General features: G+C 38.5%; 1 protein-coding gene and 1 long non-coding RNA gene across 3 annotated transcripts; both read left to right on the top strand.

The window, feature by feature from the left end:
• The first annotated feature begins 940 nt into the window (after positions 1–940).
• LOC110909823 (heat shock cognate 70 kDa protein) lies at positions 941–3159 on the top strand. Of its 2 annotated transcripts, XM_022154577.1 has the most exons (3): positions 941–1157; positions 1422–2375; positions 2766–3159. In XM_022154577.1, the coding sequence occupies exons 1-3, from the start codon at positions 941–943 to the stop codon at positions 3050–3052; spliced, it is 1458 nt and encodes a 485-aa protein (XP_022010269.1). In that variant the 3' UTR covers positions 3053–3159. The 2 variants fall into 2 exon arrangements, with proteins under 2 accessions (XP_022010269.1, XP_035839961.1); XM_035984068.1 differs by having other exon boundaries at positions 1422–3159.
• A 2490-nt stretch (positions 3160–5649) lies between these two features.
• On the top strand, positions 5650–6186 carry LOC118487331. The gene is made up of 4 exons (XR_004881397.1): positions 5650–5704; positions 5804–5892; positions 6032–6056; positions 6147–6186. It is a non-coding gene; the product is annotated as an uncharacterized LOC118487331 (long non-coding RNA).
• Positions 6187–16325: the final 10139 nt, after the last annotated feature.

Below are 16325 nucleotides of genomic sequence, written 5' to 3'. Positions count from 1 at the left end.
GGGGTATATTTAGTCTACCCCTAACAAAAATACAAAACTGTATATAAAAAGTTGATTTTAATTAAATATCTCATCATGAAATAATGCGTAGTTTAGAAAATAAACGGTTTATATGGGTCAACTCATGAATCCATCAAGTTGACCAGAACACAACCAACATAGCTAAATGTATCACTTAATTGGCCCAAAATTGATTTTTACTCATTCAGACTAAACTTAAACATGCGAATTTCATGTGGTATTTCTGTGTCATGTAAGAAATCTATGCACCTAGTGTCGAGAAAGGGTGTTTATGGTTCGGTTCCAAACCATGGCGGTTTCACAGACGGTTTTGTTACTTAACTTTCGGTTGGTCAGTTTATATATTCTCAAACCATAGTGAACGGTTTGGTTTATGGTTTATACTGAAAACCAACCCTATAAACCCTAACGGCTAGAAGAATAAGTTGACATCAAACTAATAAGCTCTCATGCCTAAAATTAAGCAATCGACTCCTACTTAGAGGGTGTTTGGAATTACGTTTTGAAGTGATTATTTGATTATTGCGTTTGTAAAACATAAATAATCTAAAAAAGTGTTTGGATGAAAAAGTGATTATCTGCCTCCAAAATGTAGTTTTGGAGAAGCATGTACCTACATGCTTTTTCAAAACACACTTTTAAAAACGCAAAATTTATTTTGAAAACGTAAAATCTATTTTGAAAACGCAACACCAAACACCCCTTAATAAAATTAAACTGTTAAACTGATAAAATCGATTTCATAGAATATAACCAATTTTTATCAAATTTCTTTTTTTTTCCCAATTTAAGTAACTATATATACTCAACTATTAGGTCACATGTAAACCCTATATATTTTTTTTAAAAAAAAGAAAAAAACCGTTGTCAGCAGAAGTCACCGTCAAAAGCGACTCACATTTTTACAGTTTTTCATATTATGGCCGGAAATGGAGACGACGCGCCGGCGATCGGAATTGATCTGGGAACAACGTACTCATGTGTGGCCGTTTGGAAGCATAATCGGGTCGAGATCATACCTAACGATCAAGGCAACCGAACCACACCTTCTTCCGTTGCTTTTGTTGAATCAGAGCGTCTGATCGGTGATGGCGCCAAAAATCAAGCGCCTATGAACCCTACTAACACAATATTTGGTTAGTTTATGAGCTTTCATTCTCGTTCTTTCTACTGAATGCCGGTTATTTTACTTTGATCATTAGCATAATTGTAGTTAATGAAGTTTTTGAAGACTTTGATTCATTGACTAAACAAAAGACACAATGGCTCATGTATAGGGTTTTAGGGTTAGGGTTTAGGCTATTATATATCAGTTGTTAGTATCACTTGTGCTGCTAACTATGATGACATTAGTATTTGACGTTTGTTTTTGCTTTTGGCTTATGGCTAATGATTTCCAGATTCTAAGAGGTTGATTGGAAGAAGATTCAGTGATTTCAAAGTGCAGGAAGACATCAAGTTGTGGCCTTTTAAGGTCATACAAGGGCCTTCCGACACACCAAAGATTGTCGTCAGTCACAAAGGTCAATGGAAGGAGTTTTTGGCTGAAGAAATTTCTTCAATGATTCTTGGCAAGATGAAAGAAACAGCCGAGGCGTATCTTGGAAAAGTTGTGAAAAATGCTGTGATAACTGTTCCTGCTTATTTCAATGATTCACAACGTCAAGCTACCAAGGATGCTGGTGCTATTGCTGGGTTGAACGTGATCCGTATGATCAATGAGCCTACAGCAGCTGCAATTGCTTATGGACTAGACAATGAGTCTGATATTGTTGGCAAGATAAATGTGCTTGTCTTTGATCTGGGTGGTGGCACTTTTGATGCTTCTCTCATGACTATTGAGGAAGGAGGTGTGTTTGAGGTGAAAGCTGTTGCTGGTGATACTCATTTGGGTGGTGAAGATTTTGATAACCGCATGGTGGATCATTGTGTTTTGGAATTCAAGAGGAGATGGAATAAGGACTTGAGTGGAAACCAACGAGCATTGGGGAGGTTGAGATTTGCTTGTGAGAAAGCAAAAAGGATTCTCTCATATACTACTTGGACATCAATTGAATTGGATGGCTTGTATGAGCGGATTGATTTTTCTATGAAATTTACTCGAGCTAAATTTGAAGAGCTGAACATGGGCTCATTCAATAAGTGCATTAAGATTTTGGAGACATGCTTAAGTGATGCTAAGATGAGGAAATCATGGGTGGAACAAGTGATTCTTGTAGGTGGTTCAACTAGGATACCAAAAGTCCAACATATGCTGCGAGATTTTTTTGATGGAAGAGAGTTATGCAAGAGTGTGAACCCGGATGAGGCTGTTGCATATGGTGCAGCGGTTATGGCTGCAAAGGTAAGTGGTAGCATTGATAAGAGTGTTCAAGATGTGTTGCTACATGATGTCACTCCTTTATCACTTGGTGTAGCAGTAAGAGGCGAACTATTAAGCGTTGTGATCCCAAGAAACACTTCAATACCTACAAGTAAAACCAAGAAATACCAGACTACTCATGATAACCTATCTGCTATTGAAATCAAGGTGTATCAAGGTGAAAGATCAAAATCTACCGATAACCATTTGTTGGGCAAGTTCGAAATTTCTGGTATACCACCTGCTCCCAAAGGAGTGACTAAAATTATGAAATGCTTTGAAATAGATGCCAACGGTATCCTCACAGTCACCGCCTCGATAATATCCACCGGTAAAATGGAGAAACTCGTAATTTCCAAAGACTCTGGTAGACTCTCCAAAGAAGAGATTGAGAAGATGGTAAATGATGCCGAGTGGTACAAACTTCAGGACCAAGAGTACAAGAAGAAAGCGGAGGCCTTCAATGCATTAGAGGATTGTGTATACAACATGAAGAATAAAGTCGAAGAGCTTGGTGTCGAGAAGAGTGTGCACCATGAGATCTTGCAGGTAATGAAAAAAGCCATTGAGGAAACGAGCAAGTGGCTCGAGGACAACCAAGATGCATCTTTTGCTGAGATTCAACATAAGAAGGTACACCTAGAATTTGTTTGCAAACTTCTGCTTTAGGTCTCAGATTATGGTTGTTGAACATTGGAATATCAGCTTGTGTTTTTCTTTTTGTTCCACTTAATATGTTACAGAAATCAATGGTTGTTGAACTTTGGAATCCAAGTAAGTGGATGCTTGTAGTATTGAATTTGGAGAGAGTCTACTAGATGTTAATCAGAGTTTCACTTTTGCTATGACTCGTATGTATGGATGTTACATAGTTTAAATTTTAGATCGTATCATCTTTCGTATTCAGTTGCTTTGTTGTCAAGTATATTTTGTTAAACATTTTCGTGACACATTAACTCATTCATTAATGGATAATATTTTTTTGTGTGAAAAGTGCATGACAAAAAATCTTTGCAAAGAAGGCATGAAGAAATATTGAAATGTATCAACTTATATTTTTCAAAGAAACACAATCATGCTTTAGCAGTGGCACCTCATTTTGAATTTTGAACTTAGTGGTGGGAAGAGGAAATGCGCAAGCGATCGGCCGGCTTTGATTTCGCCATCTTGGACAAAATGTTCATATGTGTTGTCGTCTTGAAGCATGATCGGATTGAGATCATGCTAGCGAGCGATCGACATTAATCTCGAAAGAACACCATTCATTTTTTATTGGAAACGTGTTGAAGAAAGTCAAAGAATCAGGCTTGACCAATTTGGATCGGGTTTTGTTTGGATCAAACCGGTTTCAAAGTGTAGGGTTACAACCCAATTGCAATCCCGAACGGTCGGTTTATAACTGGTTCTTACCAAGCTAGTTTCGAATATTCTGAACCGGATTTTTGGGCTCCTTTAATTGCAACTTACTCAATGGGCTTTTATCACTGTTTATTGGTTCTTAAAACTCTTCATGTTTATTAGGGCCAAATTGAAAGCTAGCTTATTAATATATAATAGGCTCGATTCAGTTTGTATTTGTAATGTAGCTTAAAACTCTCATAAAGGCCCATGCTAATGTCACTTAAGACCCAAGCCTATTGTAACGTCGTTTTCATATGGGTATGTGACCGTATGAATAAATTCACATAAGTTTCAACTTTCAACATCTATCCTTTCTATAAGGCTATCTCTAATACATCTTTAACACTCTTGTTCTTAGAAGCCCTTACATGCCCTTACCATTGGAGCAATGGTGCCCTTTGAAGCCCTTAACAATGAAGCCCTTAATTATGGATGCATGTTTGTATTGGTTTTGGTGATAAGGTGGACCCATACTAAAAAAAATAAAAACTTTTATTTAAGAATTGTGTGTAGTGAGTAGGTGATGAGGTGGAAATTTAGAAGAGTAAGGATAACGATAGGCCCATTCTATACACACCCCCTCCTTCCTGATTACACCCCCCCTTGTGAGAGGAAAACTGTCGGTCCCACGCAGGCCCCACCTGTAAGTATGTGAGAGGAGGGGGATGAAAAAAGTAAATAGGGGGGTGTAGAAAGTAGCACCCTAACGATATTTGTAGGGTTGGAGATTAAATTAAGGTTTTTAAGGATTTGTAAGGATATGATGTGACAGATGATGTATCGGATGCTTAGGGTGATCGGGGCACCTTCAGTGACCCCGTGCGGGAACCACTTTACCGATTAGAGGGGGTGTCGCCATCAAGGCGGTGAGGTATTTGGGGGACCAAATTCGGTGGGAAGCCACCGAAGAGAGGGAGGAGAGAGGGAGGAGATGGGCCAATCAAAAATTTTCTTTTTGTTTTTTTTAATAAAAAACCAAGTCACCTAAGAGGGGAGTGTCGCCATCAATTTAGGGTGTTAGAGGAGTTTAAGAGGGGAGTTGACGTGACACACGAGTATTGGTTAAGCGTAAGAGTGGGGACTCCCCTCTTAGAGGAGTGCCCCTTACACCCTTAATATGTTCCCGAGTCATTTAATAGGGGGAGGTGAGGGGAGGGGAGGGGAAGAAAAATTTTCTCTCCTAATCTCTCCAATTTGGGAGGATGAATATATGGTCATATTTGGTCATATTTTCTTCCCTTTTCCCTCCCTCCCCCTATTAAATGAAACTCAGGAACATGGTTTTTCATATTTTCATCTCTTTTCCCTCCCCTTCTCCTACCCGTAGCATTGGAGATAGTCCTAGTTATCGAATTGTTTAAAATTGTGAATAACATAAAAAATAAATACGCAAAATATAAATACCCCAGATACCCAACCCCGAACTGCCATTCAATCAATCGTTCATTTGCAGTCGTTATTCGCATTATCCCGAGCGAGCTCTGAAACTTCAAAATCGACACCGGATTTGAACTGAAACAACCGACGGTGGGTTTCTTTTCTCTCTTATTTTCTCAACGGGTTTCTTTTCTCTCTTATTTTCTCAACTCGGCGTTTTCCACAGTTTACAGTTTTCAATCTTAAACCCTCGTGTGTTGTTGGATATATATATATATATATATATATATATATGCTAATGTTGACTGTATGGTTTAGGAGAAGAAATGAACCCTCGTGTGTTCTTGGATATATCCTGCAACAGAGGTCCTCCTGAAAGGATGGAGATCGAGGTCAGTATGTCACGTCACGTGCATAACTATCGTCTATCTTTGCATTATTATATATGGAGATCAGATGTTATTAAATGGCCCGACTGAATTTTGCAGCTTTTTGCTAATTTTGTGCTTAAAACAGCCGAGAATTTTCGAGCACTCTGCGTAGGTGTGTCGATCACTCCGGGGCTTTATAAGATATTGCAAAAGACGCCCGTTTGCATTGTAGTTACAGTATTATAACATATATATGTATATGTGTGTGCAGGGGATAAGGGGAATGGAAAGAATACCGGAAACCCATTGCACTACAAAGGATGTGTATTCGATATTATCTTTAAGGGCTCCGTCGCTCAAGTATGTTTTGTTCAACTTGTATAACAAGGTTTTTTACCCTATAAATGGTTTAGAAAGTGAAGTGTAAAACAGTTTATTAGGATATAAGGATTCAATTTAACATATAATAAATGTTAAATAATATGTCTCATTGTTGCAGGCAGGTGATCTCACGAAAAACAATGGTATGTGTTTTATTTAAATTTTGTTTTCGATAGAGCGAAGAAGGCTTTTTTTAAGCTTCTGTTTACATTCTATGTTTTGATGATTTGCAGGCTTTGATGAGAACATCTTTTCACAAAATTCTCGAGGTACAATAAAAAAGAAATTCAAGTCAGTTTCTTTTAGAAATGTCTTCTGAAATAGACATTTAAGGGCTTATATTATAAGTTTATAACTAAATGATATATTTAGTTGTTTGCTTATAAACTTATGCTTCAGTCGGCATTCGACCTTTTGATGGTTTGCAGGCACTGTTGGGGAAAGCATATATGGAGGAACTTTTCCAGGTACATTTTGAGATTTATGAGTTTTTATTAGTATTTATAATTCATGTTAGTACTAATACTTTCTGCGGTTTTTGTAGATGAGAATCTTGACCTGATTCATAGTGGGCCTGGTATACTATCTATGTCAAATGACGGTCCAAATAAAAATGGATCCCGGTTCCTTCTAACCTTCAGTCGTCAACGCTTTCTTGATGGGTAATTCATAAGTCTCACTGATTAGAGTTATGGACACATCAGGGCAAATGCATTCGTTACAAGTCAGTTTTCTATATTATAAGTTTATAATTGAATAACGGATTTAGTTGTTTGATTATAAACTTATATTTCTTTAAGTGTTGTTGATTTTGAAAGTACATTCCTTAAAAGATAGAAACTGCCTGCCTTTATAAAAAGTAACTTTTAAGCCCATAATATGCTTTGAGGACTTGAGATGAACTGAAAATTAAAAGAGTTTGTCATTAACTAGTCATTGTTATTTACCCTTGTTTAATCGCTTATATGGCAGGTGCCATGTTGTCTTCGGAAAGGTAATAAAAGGAATGGAAATTGTTCAACATATTGATCAGTTTGGAACATCTACAGGAATGCCTTCTGGGCTGGTAGTTATTACAGACTGTGGTGAAATTCCCGATGATATAACGTGCAATCTGATAAAGTTTTTGCCGTTTGTAACACCACCTGGGCCGGTAGTAAATACAGACAGTGGTGAAGATAAAAAGAGCAATGTGACAGAGTTTTTGTTTGGAATACCTCCTGTGCGGATAGTAATTACAGACGGTGGTGAAGATAAAAAGCGCAGTGTGATAGAGTCTGATAATCCTCATAGTTGTTCAGGTACTGTCCCCCATTAATTTTTATGTTTTATTTTAATTTTTTTTATTAATCTCATTGCCAAGTAGTAGGCCACTTTTTCATTAATCCAATTCATTCATAAGAATCAGTTGTAGTTAGGGAAGTAGCATCTGAAGCAAAGGTCCAAAAGGATAATTATTCAAAGGAAGACAAATTGTCGGATGACAAGCTCGAGGCTACATTGAAAAATAACGAGCTTGTTACAAATAGCAATGATATGAAAGTTACACCTGAAAAGCCTTCTAGTTCTAGCAATCCACATCAGCATTCAGATGATGTGAGCCAATTCAGGTTTGCCGATACTTTTCTATAATGATGTATTTTTAGGGTGTTTGGGTGTGCATTTCGGAACCGGTTAATAATAAGTAATTGTAGCTGATAATAGAGCAAGCTGTAGGAAATACTGCATGGATATGTTTTGTTAAACTAGCAATAAATGGATCATAAGTTGTTTGACAATTCTTATTATTTAAGTAACTGATAATTTGATAAATGGCATGACTAAAAAAGACATTCTTTTATATTATTCAACTATAAATATAAAATATTATCCCTATATAGGGCTGTAAACGAACCGAACGAACACGAACAAGGCCTTGTTCGTGTTCGTTCGTTAAGGAAATAAATGTGTTCACGAACGGTTCATGAACACTTACCGAACGAGATTTTATGTTCGTGTTCGTTCATTAAGGAAATGAGCATGTTCGTGAACGGTTCACGAACACAGACGAACGCAAATAAATTTGGCAAACGCGATGAAGGATAAAGATAGATGGCCCAGAGAGTAACACTCGAACTTGAATCCCTTATTGTAGATCGGAGGTCGATCGTATTCGCCGATGTAAATAATGAGAAATTAAAGGGAAATGATGCATAAACAAGGTGAAAGTGGGTTTCCTAGTTTAATTGTTAGGGTAATAAAATAAATAAAAGTGTAATAATATAAAAATTACAAATAAAATATAAGAAAGTACAAAGATCTTCAATTAAAAGACAAACATACGAACATAAACGAACGCAAATCAACGAATGTTCATGAACACGTTCATGAACACCTTACCGAACGTTCACGAACACAATTGAACGAACGAGGCCTCTGTTCATGTTCGTTCATTTAACTAATCGAACGAAATTTCTTGTTAATGTTCGTTCGTTTATTAAACGAACGAACATAAACAAACTTCCCGCCGAACAGTTCACGAACTGTTCGCTGGACGTTCAGTTCGTTTACAGCCCTATCCCTATACTAATTTACAAAAATTTCTCTACTCACACTAATACTATTCGTTTTCCTTTTCTTTTGATCCTTATACTTTTTTCTTTTACCCTTTTAACCCTTTTCATCTTTTAGAAAACCCCATAGTTTTTATCTTTTACACTTTTAACCCTATAGTAATCATCTTATACACATTTGTCATAAACATTTTCTATTTTTAACCCCAACACTTTTCCACTTTCAACTTTGGTCTTATGTACTTTACATCTTTTAAAAATTTATCACGATTCGTTCTAGATTTTGCGAGTTAACACGCTGCAACACACGTGTGTGGTTCAAGGTTTTTCGTCAATATTTTTACGGTTTAATGGTTCCCTTGAAACTCGCGGGTCCTAAGCCGACTTAGTTATTTTTTCCAGGTTTTACTTTTTCCGTCTAACTTTTACGAGTTAACACACCATAACGTGCGTGCATGATCGATTTATCATTTTTACGTTTACTTTTTGTTTGGCTTAACGATCCCGCTGTAAAGCGTGGATCATAGAAACTAGTTATAATATATTTTCAACCAACTGCTATAATGTTCTGAATATAAGCTATATATTAATAAATCATATTATTAGATTTCACTATATTTACAATGTGAAATGTAAGACAAGGCATTTAAAACATGTCAAATAAGCGATGTGTGTAAGTAGTTTTGGTTTTTTCTTAAACAGCCAGTTTTTTTTTTTCTTTTGTTTGGAAACTGATGATTAAACTTATAGTTCTTAGTAAAACTTGTTGGTGCACTTATGTCTGTACTTTGTCTGTATTCGGTCTGATATAAACGATGTCCTGATTTGTATTGTAAGTTGACCAAGTCAACCATCCTCCGGTGTGACTTGGACAACAGTTGAAAGATGTTCTGATCGAAGGATAGCCTCGAAGGATACACCTGATCCTTCGAGGTGATCGAAAGATATGGTTCGACCATGGTTCGACCATTAGACCTCGAAGGATGATCCTTCGAGGTCCATGCTGATCTTTCGTGTAACATGTGGTCGACAGATGATCCTTCGGACCATCTGTCGAATCCTTCGAGCAGACATGCTGAGCTGGGTATATATACCCATGCATGTGTTGAGTGTGAGTTAGTTCTGAAGTTCTGCCATTTGCACCGAGAGATAGAAGAGTGTTGAGAGCATTCTGTCCAGAACTCACACACACACACACTTGAGAGTTTACATGTTAGATTTGTAAACATTGAGCTTGTAACCGAACCCTCATTGCATTAATACGACTAGTGTTAATCGGTGAATCTTTGTGTGTTTGTTTCTCTACTTGCTACTAACTCGGTTTGCTTGCTAGCTTGGATTCCGCACTCGCTAGTAGGTTTGTATAACAAGGTTTAGGTTCGTAATCCTCCGCGAAACAGGGACCTACAAGTGGTATCAGAGCCTCGCTCTTTACCTTGTTTAAAACCGGGTTTTTACAAGTTTTGGTGTGTTGAAACACTTGGTTTTGCACCTGTTTTTACTTGGTTTCTTGCATTTTCTTTGAGTAAAAACGTGTCTAAACTAACCGGGAGTGTTTAAAGTGGGGTTGGGTAACTTGAAAAATTGTTTTAAGTGATTTTGAATTTTCCGGCTATATTCCGGTTTAAAATTCCGGTGACTGGTGTTGAAGATAGGGTTGTCATTTTTGGCAAACTTTCAAAGTTGGTGGTGATAGGACAGCCTGCCCATACCTTTCTGCCGAAAGTTTGACCTTACCAACCTGTCACCTTTTCACCAACCTTTCACATCAAAGTCAGTTGTGTCAGAGCCTCTCGAAAGATATCTTTCGACATCGAAAGATCATCCTTCGATATCTTTCGATCAAGAAGGGCTCAAAAGATTTATATCCTTCGACCCGTCCCTCGAAGTTCGAAATATATCTTTCGATCAGGGAATCTTTTCGAAAGATAGTTGTTTTATCTCGAAAGATAAGGACCTTTCAAGTGTGAATCTTTCGAGATTTTGAGTCTTTCGAAGCCAGTGCTCGAAAGTCAACAGTGATCCTTCGAACACTGTTGATCATTCGAACAAGTGTGATCCTTCGGAAGTTAGCTATTCGAAAGATAAGTGTCCGAAAGATAGGGATTTAACACGAAAGATAAGTATCTTTCAAAAGGGAATCCTTCGTGTTCTTGAGGCTTTCGAGATCATTGTTCGAGAGTCAACAGTAATCCTTCGAGTACTGTTGATCCTTCGAACAAGATTATATCTTTCGATTGTGATCTGTTTATTGTTAACAATTTTCTGTGATTTCAGATCTTTCGACCAGGATCTTTCGGTTGTGTATCTTTCGGATCTTTCTTACTTAGCATTTATTTTGCTTATCTATCATGAATCCGAGTTGGTGGGGAACTCCGGCTCCAGACAATGGTGAATATACAAGATCAAATGTCACTCCTTCATGGTGGGGTACATCGGCTCCAGACGATGGAAAATACACGAATACCAGGTCATCTCCTTTATGGGCCGAGTCGCCGGTATCGACATCTTCTCAGGGAAATCAATGGGCTTTGGTATCGAATCAAACTCCGAGCATTCAAAGTATTCTACTAAGCGAAAGTGAATCAGGAAGTTTGAATCGACCTCCAAAGTTGATGCATTTGAATGAATATCCAGGATGGGTTGAGAGATTTAAAACATATGTTCTTGGTCAAAATACGGAACTGTGGATACGTTTCACCACAGATTTCGATCAAGCCATAGAGGTTGCTGCTTCAGATTCTACTACGTTTGCTGATCTTCCAGAAGATAAAAAGAAAACCTATGATCTGGAAAAGAAGGCATACGCCATTCTCACTCAGGCGTTGAGCAAGGATATCTACCATCAGTTTGTCAGCTTCAAGACAACAAAGAAGTTATGGGATGGATTGAAAAACAGAGGAGTGGGAAATGCAGCAACACGTCAAATGCGTCATGATCTTCTCAAGAAAGAATTCGAAGGCTTCACTTGTATGGATAAGGAGTCCTTGGGAGATATGACAAGCCGATTTTATCATCTGCTTACGGAATTGGATAATTACAGTGTAGTGACAACTCAAGCTGAAGTTGTGAAGAAGTTTGCTGATGCTTTGCCTCCTCAATGGAGTAGTTTCTTGGAAATCCTGAAGTACAACGGGGTGTTGAGAACCACTAATATCAACGAATTCGTTCAACTGTTGGAAAACAAGGATCAGGAGGAAACATTGAAGGCGAAGAGAGTTCCATTGCCACAGAATCCAGAAATGTACTGTGGAACTTCCAATTCTTCGTCTGCAAGAACCGGTTCACATGCTCCACTTCAAACAGCGTTTGTCACAAGCACAGATTGTTTTGGCAATCCAATACAAGTTCCTGTTAAGCCACCTCCCACCACAGACATGTATGGAAATCCAATCCAACCACCTCCACCTCCTCCTGCTCAACAACAACAACGTGCATGTTATGGAGGAACATCATCTGCTGGTCAACAATCAAAGTCAAGTACAGTACAGCTCGACACGTCAAGCTTCTCTAAAATCAGTGTAGAAGTGGCTAAGGAACACATGGAGCTGCTTAACACTGTAGTGAGCGCGTACTGTGGGTTGATAGAAGGTCAGATTGGCAACATTAATCTGACACAAGAAGATTACAGGCAGATTGATAAAGAGGAGATGGACTTGATGGACATCAAGTGGGCCTTTGCGAGTGCTGTGAGAAGAGCAAAGGATTGGATGGAGAGTACTGGAAGAACCAGCTTGGAAAGTAAGCGAGATACCAAGTATGGGTTCGATAAGCAGGCCGTTAAATGCTTCAACTGTGGTGAACGGGGTCACTTTAAACGGGAATGTACAAAGCCAGCCCAGCACGGGAATCAAAATCCCTTCAGAAACCAAGGCAATCGGCAGAACAGAAACAATGATCGTACCATGGTACCCGTCAACAACCAAACCAACCGGGCACTTGCGGTTCAGGTAGATGAAGGTTGTGACTGGTCAATCCAGTTGGGTGGTGATGCTCCAGATGGAACAGCATGTTTTGCTCAGATTGTGAAGGAGCTAGTTCACACCAGTGGTGGAGAATCTTCTGCCAGTGGTGGTGAATCGTCTGAAGATGAAGACTCTTCTGGGTACAGCAGAAGTGTTGATGAAGAATCATCCAATTCTGGTGATGATCATGTGGGTGAGACATCGAATGCAGCAATCGATGCAGATATTGATGAACTCTTGGAGGAAGCTGCAGCAGAAACTCAAAGAAGATCTATTCTGGTGGATCAAGCTGCTTATACTTCGTCTTCTCTCCATTCAGCCTTTATGGCTAATGTCGACGGTTCATCAAGTCAGGTATGTGTCGATGAACCCACTGCTGTTAATTGTGATGAATGTGCTAGGATGCATGCTAGATGTGCTGAAATGGAGAAAAGTATGTCTGAGTTGCAAGGCAAACATGATGCTTTACAAGCTAGTTTGTTTGACTTGCAAGACAAACATACTACTGTGAATGAGAATCTGAGTGACTTGCAAAGTAGGCATGACGCTTTGCAAGAAAAATATGATGTGACCTTTCTCCACAATCAGAAATTGACTGTGGACCTCTCTAAATGCACAGAAGCCAACATGTTTTATGAAAACCATGAAAAAGAATTTAAGTCAGTAATTGAAACGTTAAAGAAGGATAAAACTGAACTGACTAAAATGGTTTCAAGAAAACAAACTGATATTAATTTGTATATATCTCGCCTTGAGAGTATGCAAAAAGAGATGGCTTGTGTGAAAACCGAAAGTGATGCGATCCAACTCAAGCTAGACAGTTATTTGAGTTCTAGCTATGTGTTAGATCACATCATTGACGTTCAGAAGGAAAAGAGAGATGTCACATGCATAGGGTACAAGAAGTGTCCACCACCAGTGAGACATAATTATGACGCCATGCCTGATGAAGAGGACAGAGTTTTCTTTGAACCTTCTGTGCCTCTAGATGTTAAGGAGTTTGCTGCAGGACTTGGATACCAAAAGGAAGTATCCTCAGATTCAGATGTGTCAGCAGATACATTTGTGAGTGCTGAACAGAATCAAGATCCTCCAGTTGTGATTGAGGATGCTGATTCGTCTGATGATGAATCTGATGATACTGTCCTAGCAAAGTCTGATGCTGTAGTCAAAAATGAGGACATACCTCTTGAGAATCACATTCTATGTGATCCCCCTGTCAAACCCGCTAAGACTGTTGCAACTGAGTCCTCGTCTGAGAAGAAGTCGGAGAGTGTGAATTTGCTGTACACTCTAGTTGGTGATGATAAAATTTACTCAGACAAAGATTTTCCCATTAAGAATGTTAATCAATCCTTAATCTGCAAAGTCTTTGAGAATTCGACGAGTAAGTTCTTGGGAAAGGCAGGACCTAAAGTTACAGTTACACAGTGTCCTCCTATTCCAAAAGCTGAAATTCGAAAGCAATTTGGTAACAAGAAACTGCCAACAGTACCAACACAGCAAAATCACACCAAACCCAAAGGTAAAACACCGGCTCAAGCTAACAAGAAGCCGAACCAAAAGAAGAAGAAAAATGTTAACTTTGTGAAATCGACGGGAACAGACAAAATTGAAAAGTTTGAAAATCAATCTAACTTAGATTTTGTCAAGAAAACAATTGTCGAGAAAAGAAATGAACCAAGCAGTTCAAAGCCTAGTACCTCGGGTTCACAAAGTTTAACATCATCGGCTAAGCGATCACATGATTCTTCGGGGTTTGTAGAACGAAGATCATGTTTTGAATGTGGAACCATTGGACATATTATTCGTAATTGTCCATATCTTCATAAACTGAAAGAGAAAGTTGATGCTCCCCGTGACCACAATGACCGTAGGCGATCTGTTTCTGTAAAACAAGATCCCCGCCTTGAAAAAGAAAGGGAAAAGAAACAGAAACGCCAACAGGTCAAAAGAATTGAAAAAGCGATTAAAACCGATGTGGTTCAAAAACAACCTGTTTGTGTAAAACCAGATAATTCAAAAACTTCTAACAACAAAGAAGTTAAAGTTTTAAAGAAAAATACTGATGAAACAAAACAGAGCTGGAAACCAAAAACGGTTGTCATATCAGGGGGACCATCACAATTCACCAACCATCAAAGACAAGAAGTTATTGTCATTGATGAAAATGGAAGACCCAAGACCACAATGGCTTGGGTCCCCCTCTCCAACTAATCTCTGAATGAGTGTGCAGGAAATTCCAGGAGGAACTATTAATAGTCTTAGGATTGTTGATAGTGGAATGTCCTTGCACAAGATAGGCGACAGAAGAAATTGTTGCCTTTGATGGAGAGAGAGGAATGAAAAGAAAATGTGGCTGAATGAAGTTGCAAAATTCGACCATATGAAGAACGTGCCGAAAACTTGGTCATTCTGGTTTTGATCGGGTCCTCAGGAACGAATAAAATGAAATGTGTGCCGATGCCTTTGCATGGATTGAACATCCGCACACCATTTCTGAAAGAGAAAGTCAAGACCTTCGCTGGTGAAATGTGGAAGACCAGCCGGACCCGGAGCTTTATGAGCTTGTTGCTGTCAAGAGATTTCTCAGTAGCTGCACATTCGACCTTGAAGTTCACACCGGGTGAATATTAAGTTGGGGGAGTGCTTAGATTCCTTGCAATGCACGGAACAGTTGCAGGATACGCCTTTAAATCCTTAATCTCTCCTATACTTGTCGATATTTTAGCTGCTTTGTGAATTGTTATTATCTCGTACAGCACTCTTTGACCTGACACGTTGATCTCGGATATCACCTCACACGTGATTGTTTCAATATGAAACTCATCAATGTTGTCAAGGTCCGCACCGCTTACCGACCTGCCAACTCATTTTTCCAAAATTTGTTAAGTCTTTTCGGATAAAACTTAATTTTGGTAAACGGCATTAAGGTCAAGCACAAGAGTAAACCAACATCGGAAAATCATTTTTGTAAATATCTTTGTGTGTTTTAAATTTATCTTAGTTTATTGATTTTAGGGGGAGTATATCCAAAAATCTAAAAATCCAAAAACATCGAAAAATTCAAAAACACAAAAACAATAGAAAAACAAAAATGAGTTTCCTGGCGAGCAAAAGAGAAAGTGATAGTACATCAGTGGTCTATCCAAACCTCTTTAAACCTTAAATGCAAAACGATAAGCAGCTCTATATAAGATGTATCGGTAGGCTCACAATCATTTTAAAGTGTGCAGGGTGATATAAATCTTAATCGACTGAAGATCAGGTGGGAACCATTCATTGGCATATGGTCTTAGTACCGAAATTTCGTTTGATAGATTGCCGAGGTTCTGAGATATTCGGTCTTTATGCTGCTTATCATCTGGGTATCATGGTTGTATCTTTTACCGAAAAATAACGGGGACGCAAGTCTAGATCTTCCATGATACTATACATACGTGTACATATTACATACTGCATTCGACCTCAATAAGTGATAAACAATCACATGTCCAAATCAAATAAGTGATAAAATATCACATTTATCCGGGTGTCAAGTTCGTCTCTCTGCTGTACGGAAGTACTGACCTGTTCACGGACTTGCACCTGTGCCCTCATGCATACGAAAATCAAGTTCCTCATCAATAAGTGATTATATCACAAAGGACTTGTTTTCAAATCAAAATAAGTGAGTATCTCACAATTTATACGGTCAAACAGATGATAATCGGTATACTCACCGGTAAGATGAACACTCGTGCATACCTTGATACGGGAATGTGTCGTGATGTGGATGAACACCGGTCGGTAAGTATAAATCATACCTTAACGTATCCCCTCGCCATGATTACATCTGATAAGTTGAGCTTAAGTGGACAACAATACCGATAATTGTTATAGGATGCTTATCTTA

Source organism: Helianthus annuus, chromosome 15 (assembly GCF_002127325.2).
Source record: "Helianthus annuus cultivar XRQ/B chromosome 15, HanXRQr2.0-SUNRISE, whole genome shotgun sequence".
Lineage (NCBI taxonomy): Eukaryota > Viridiplantae > Streptophyta > Magnoliopsida > Asterales > Asteraceae > Helianthus > Helianthus annuus.
This window is presented reverse-complemented; position numbering and strand designations above follow the sequence as displayed.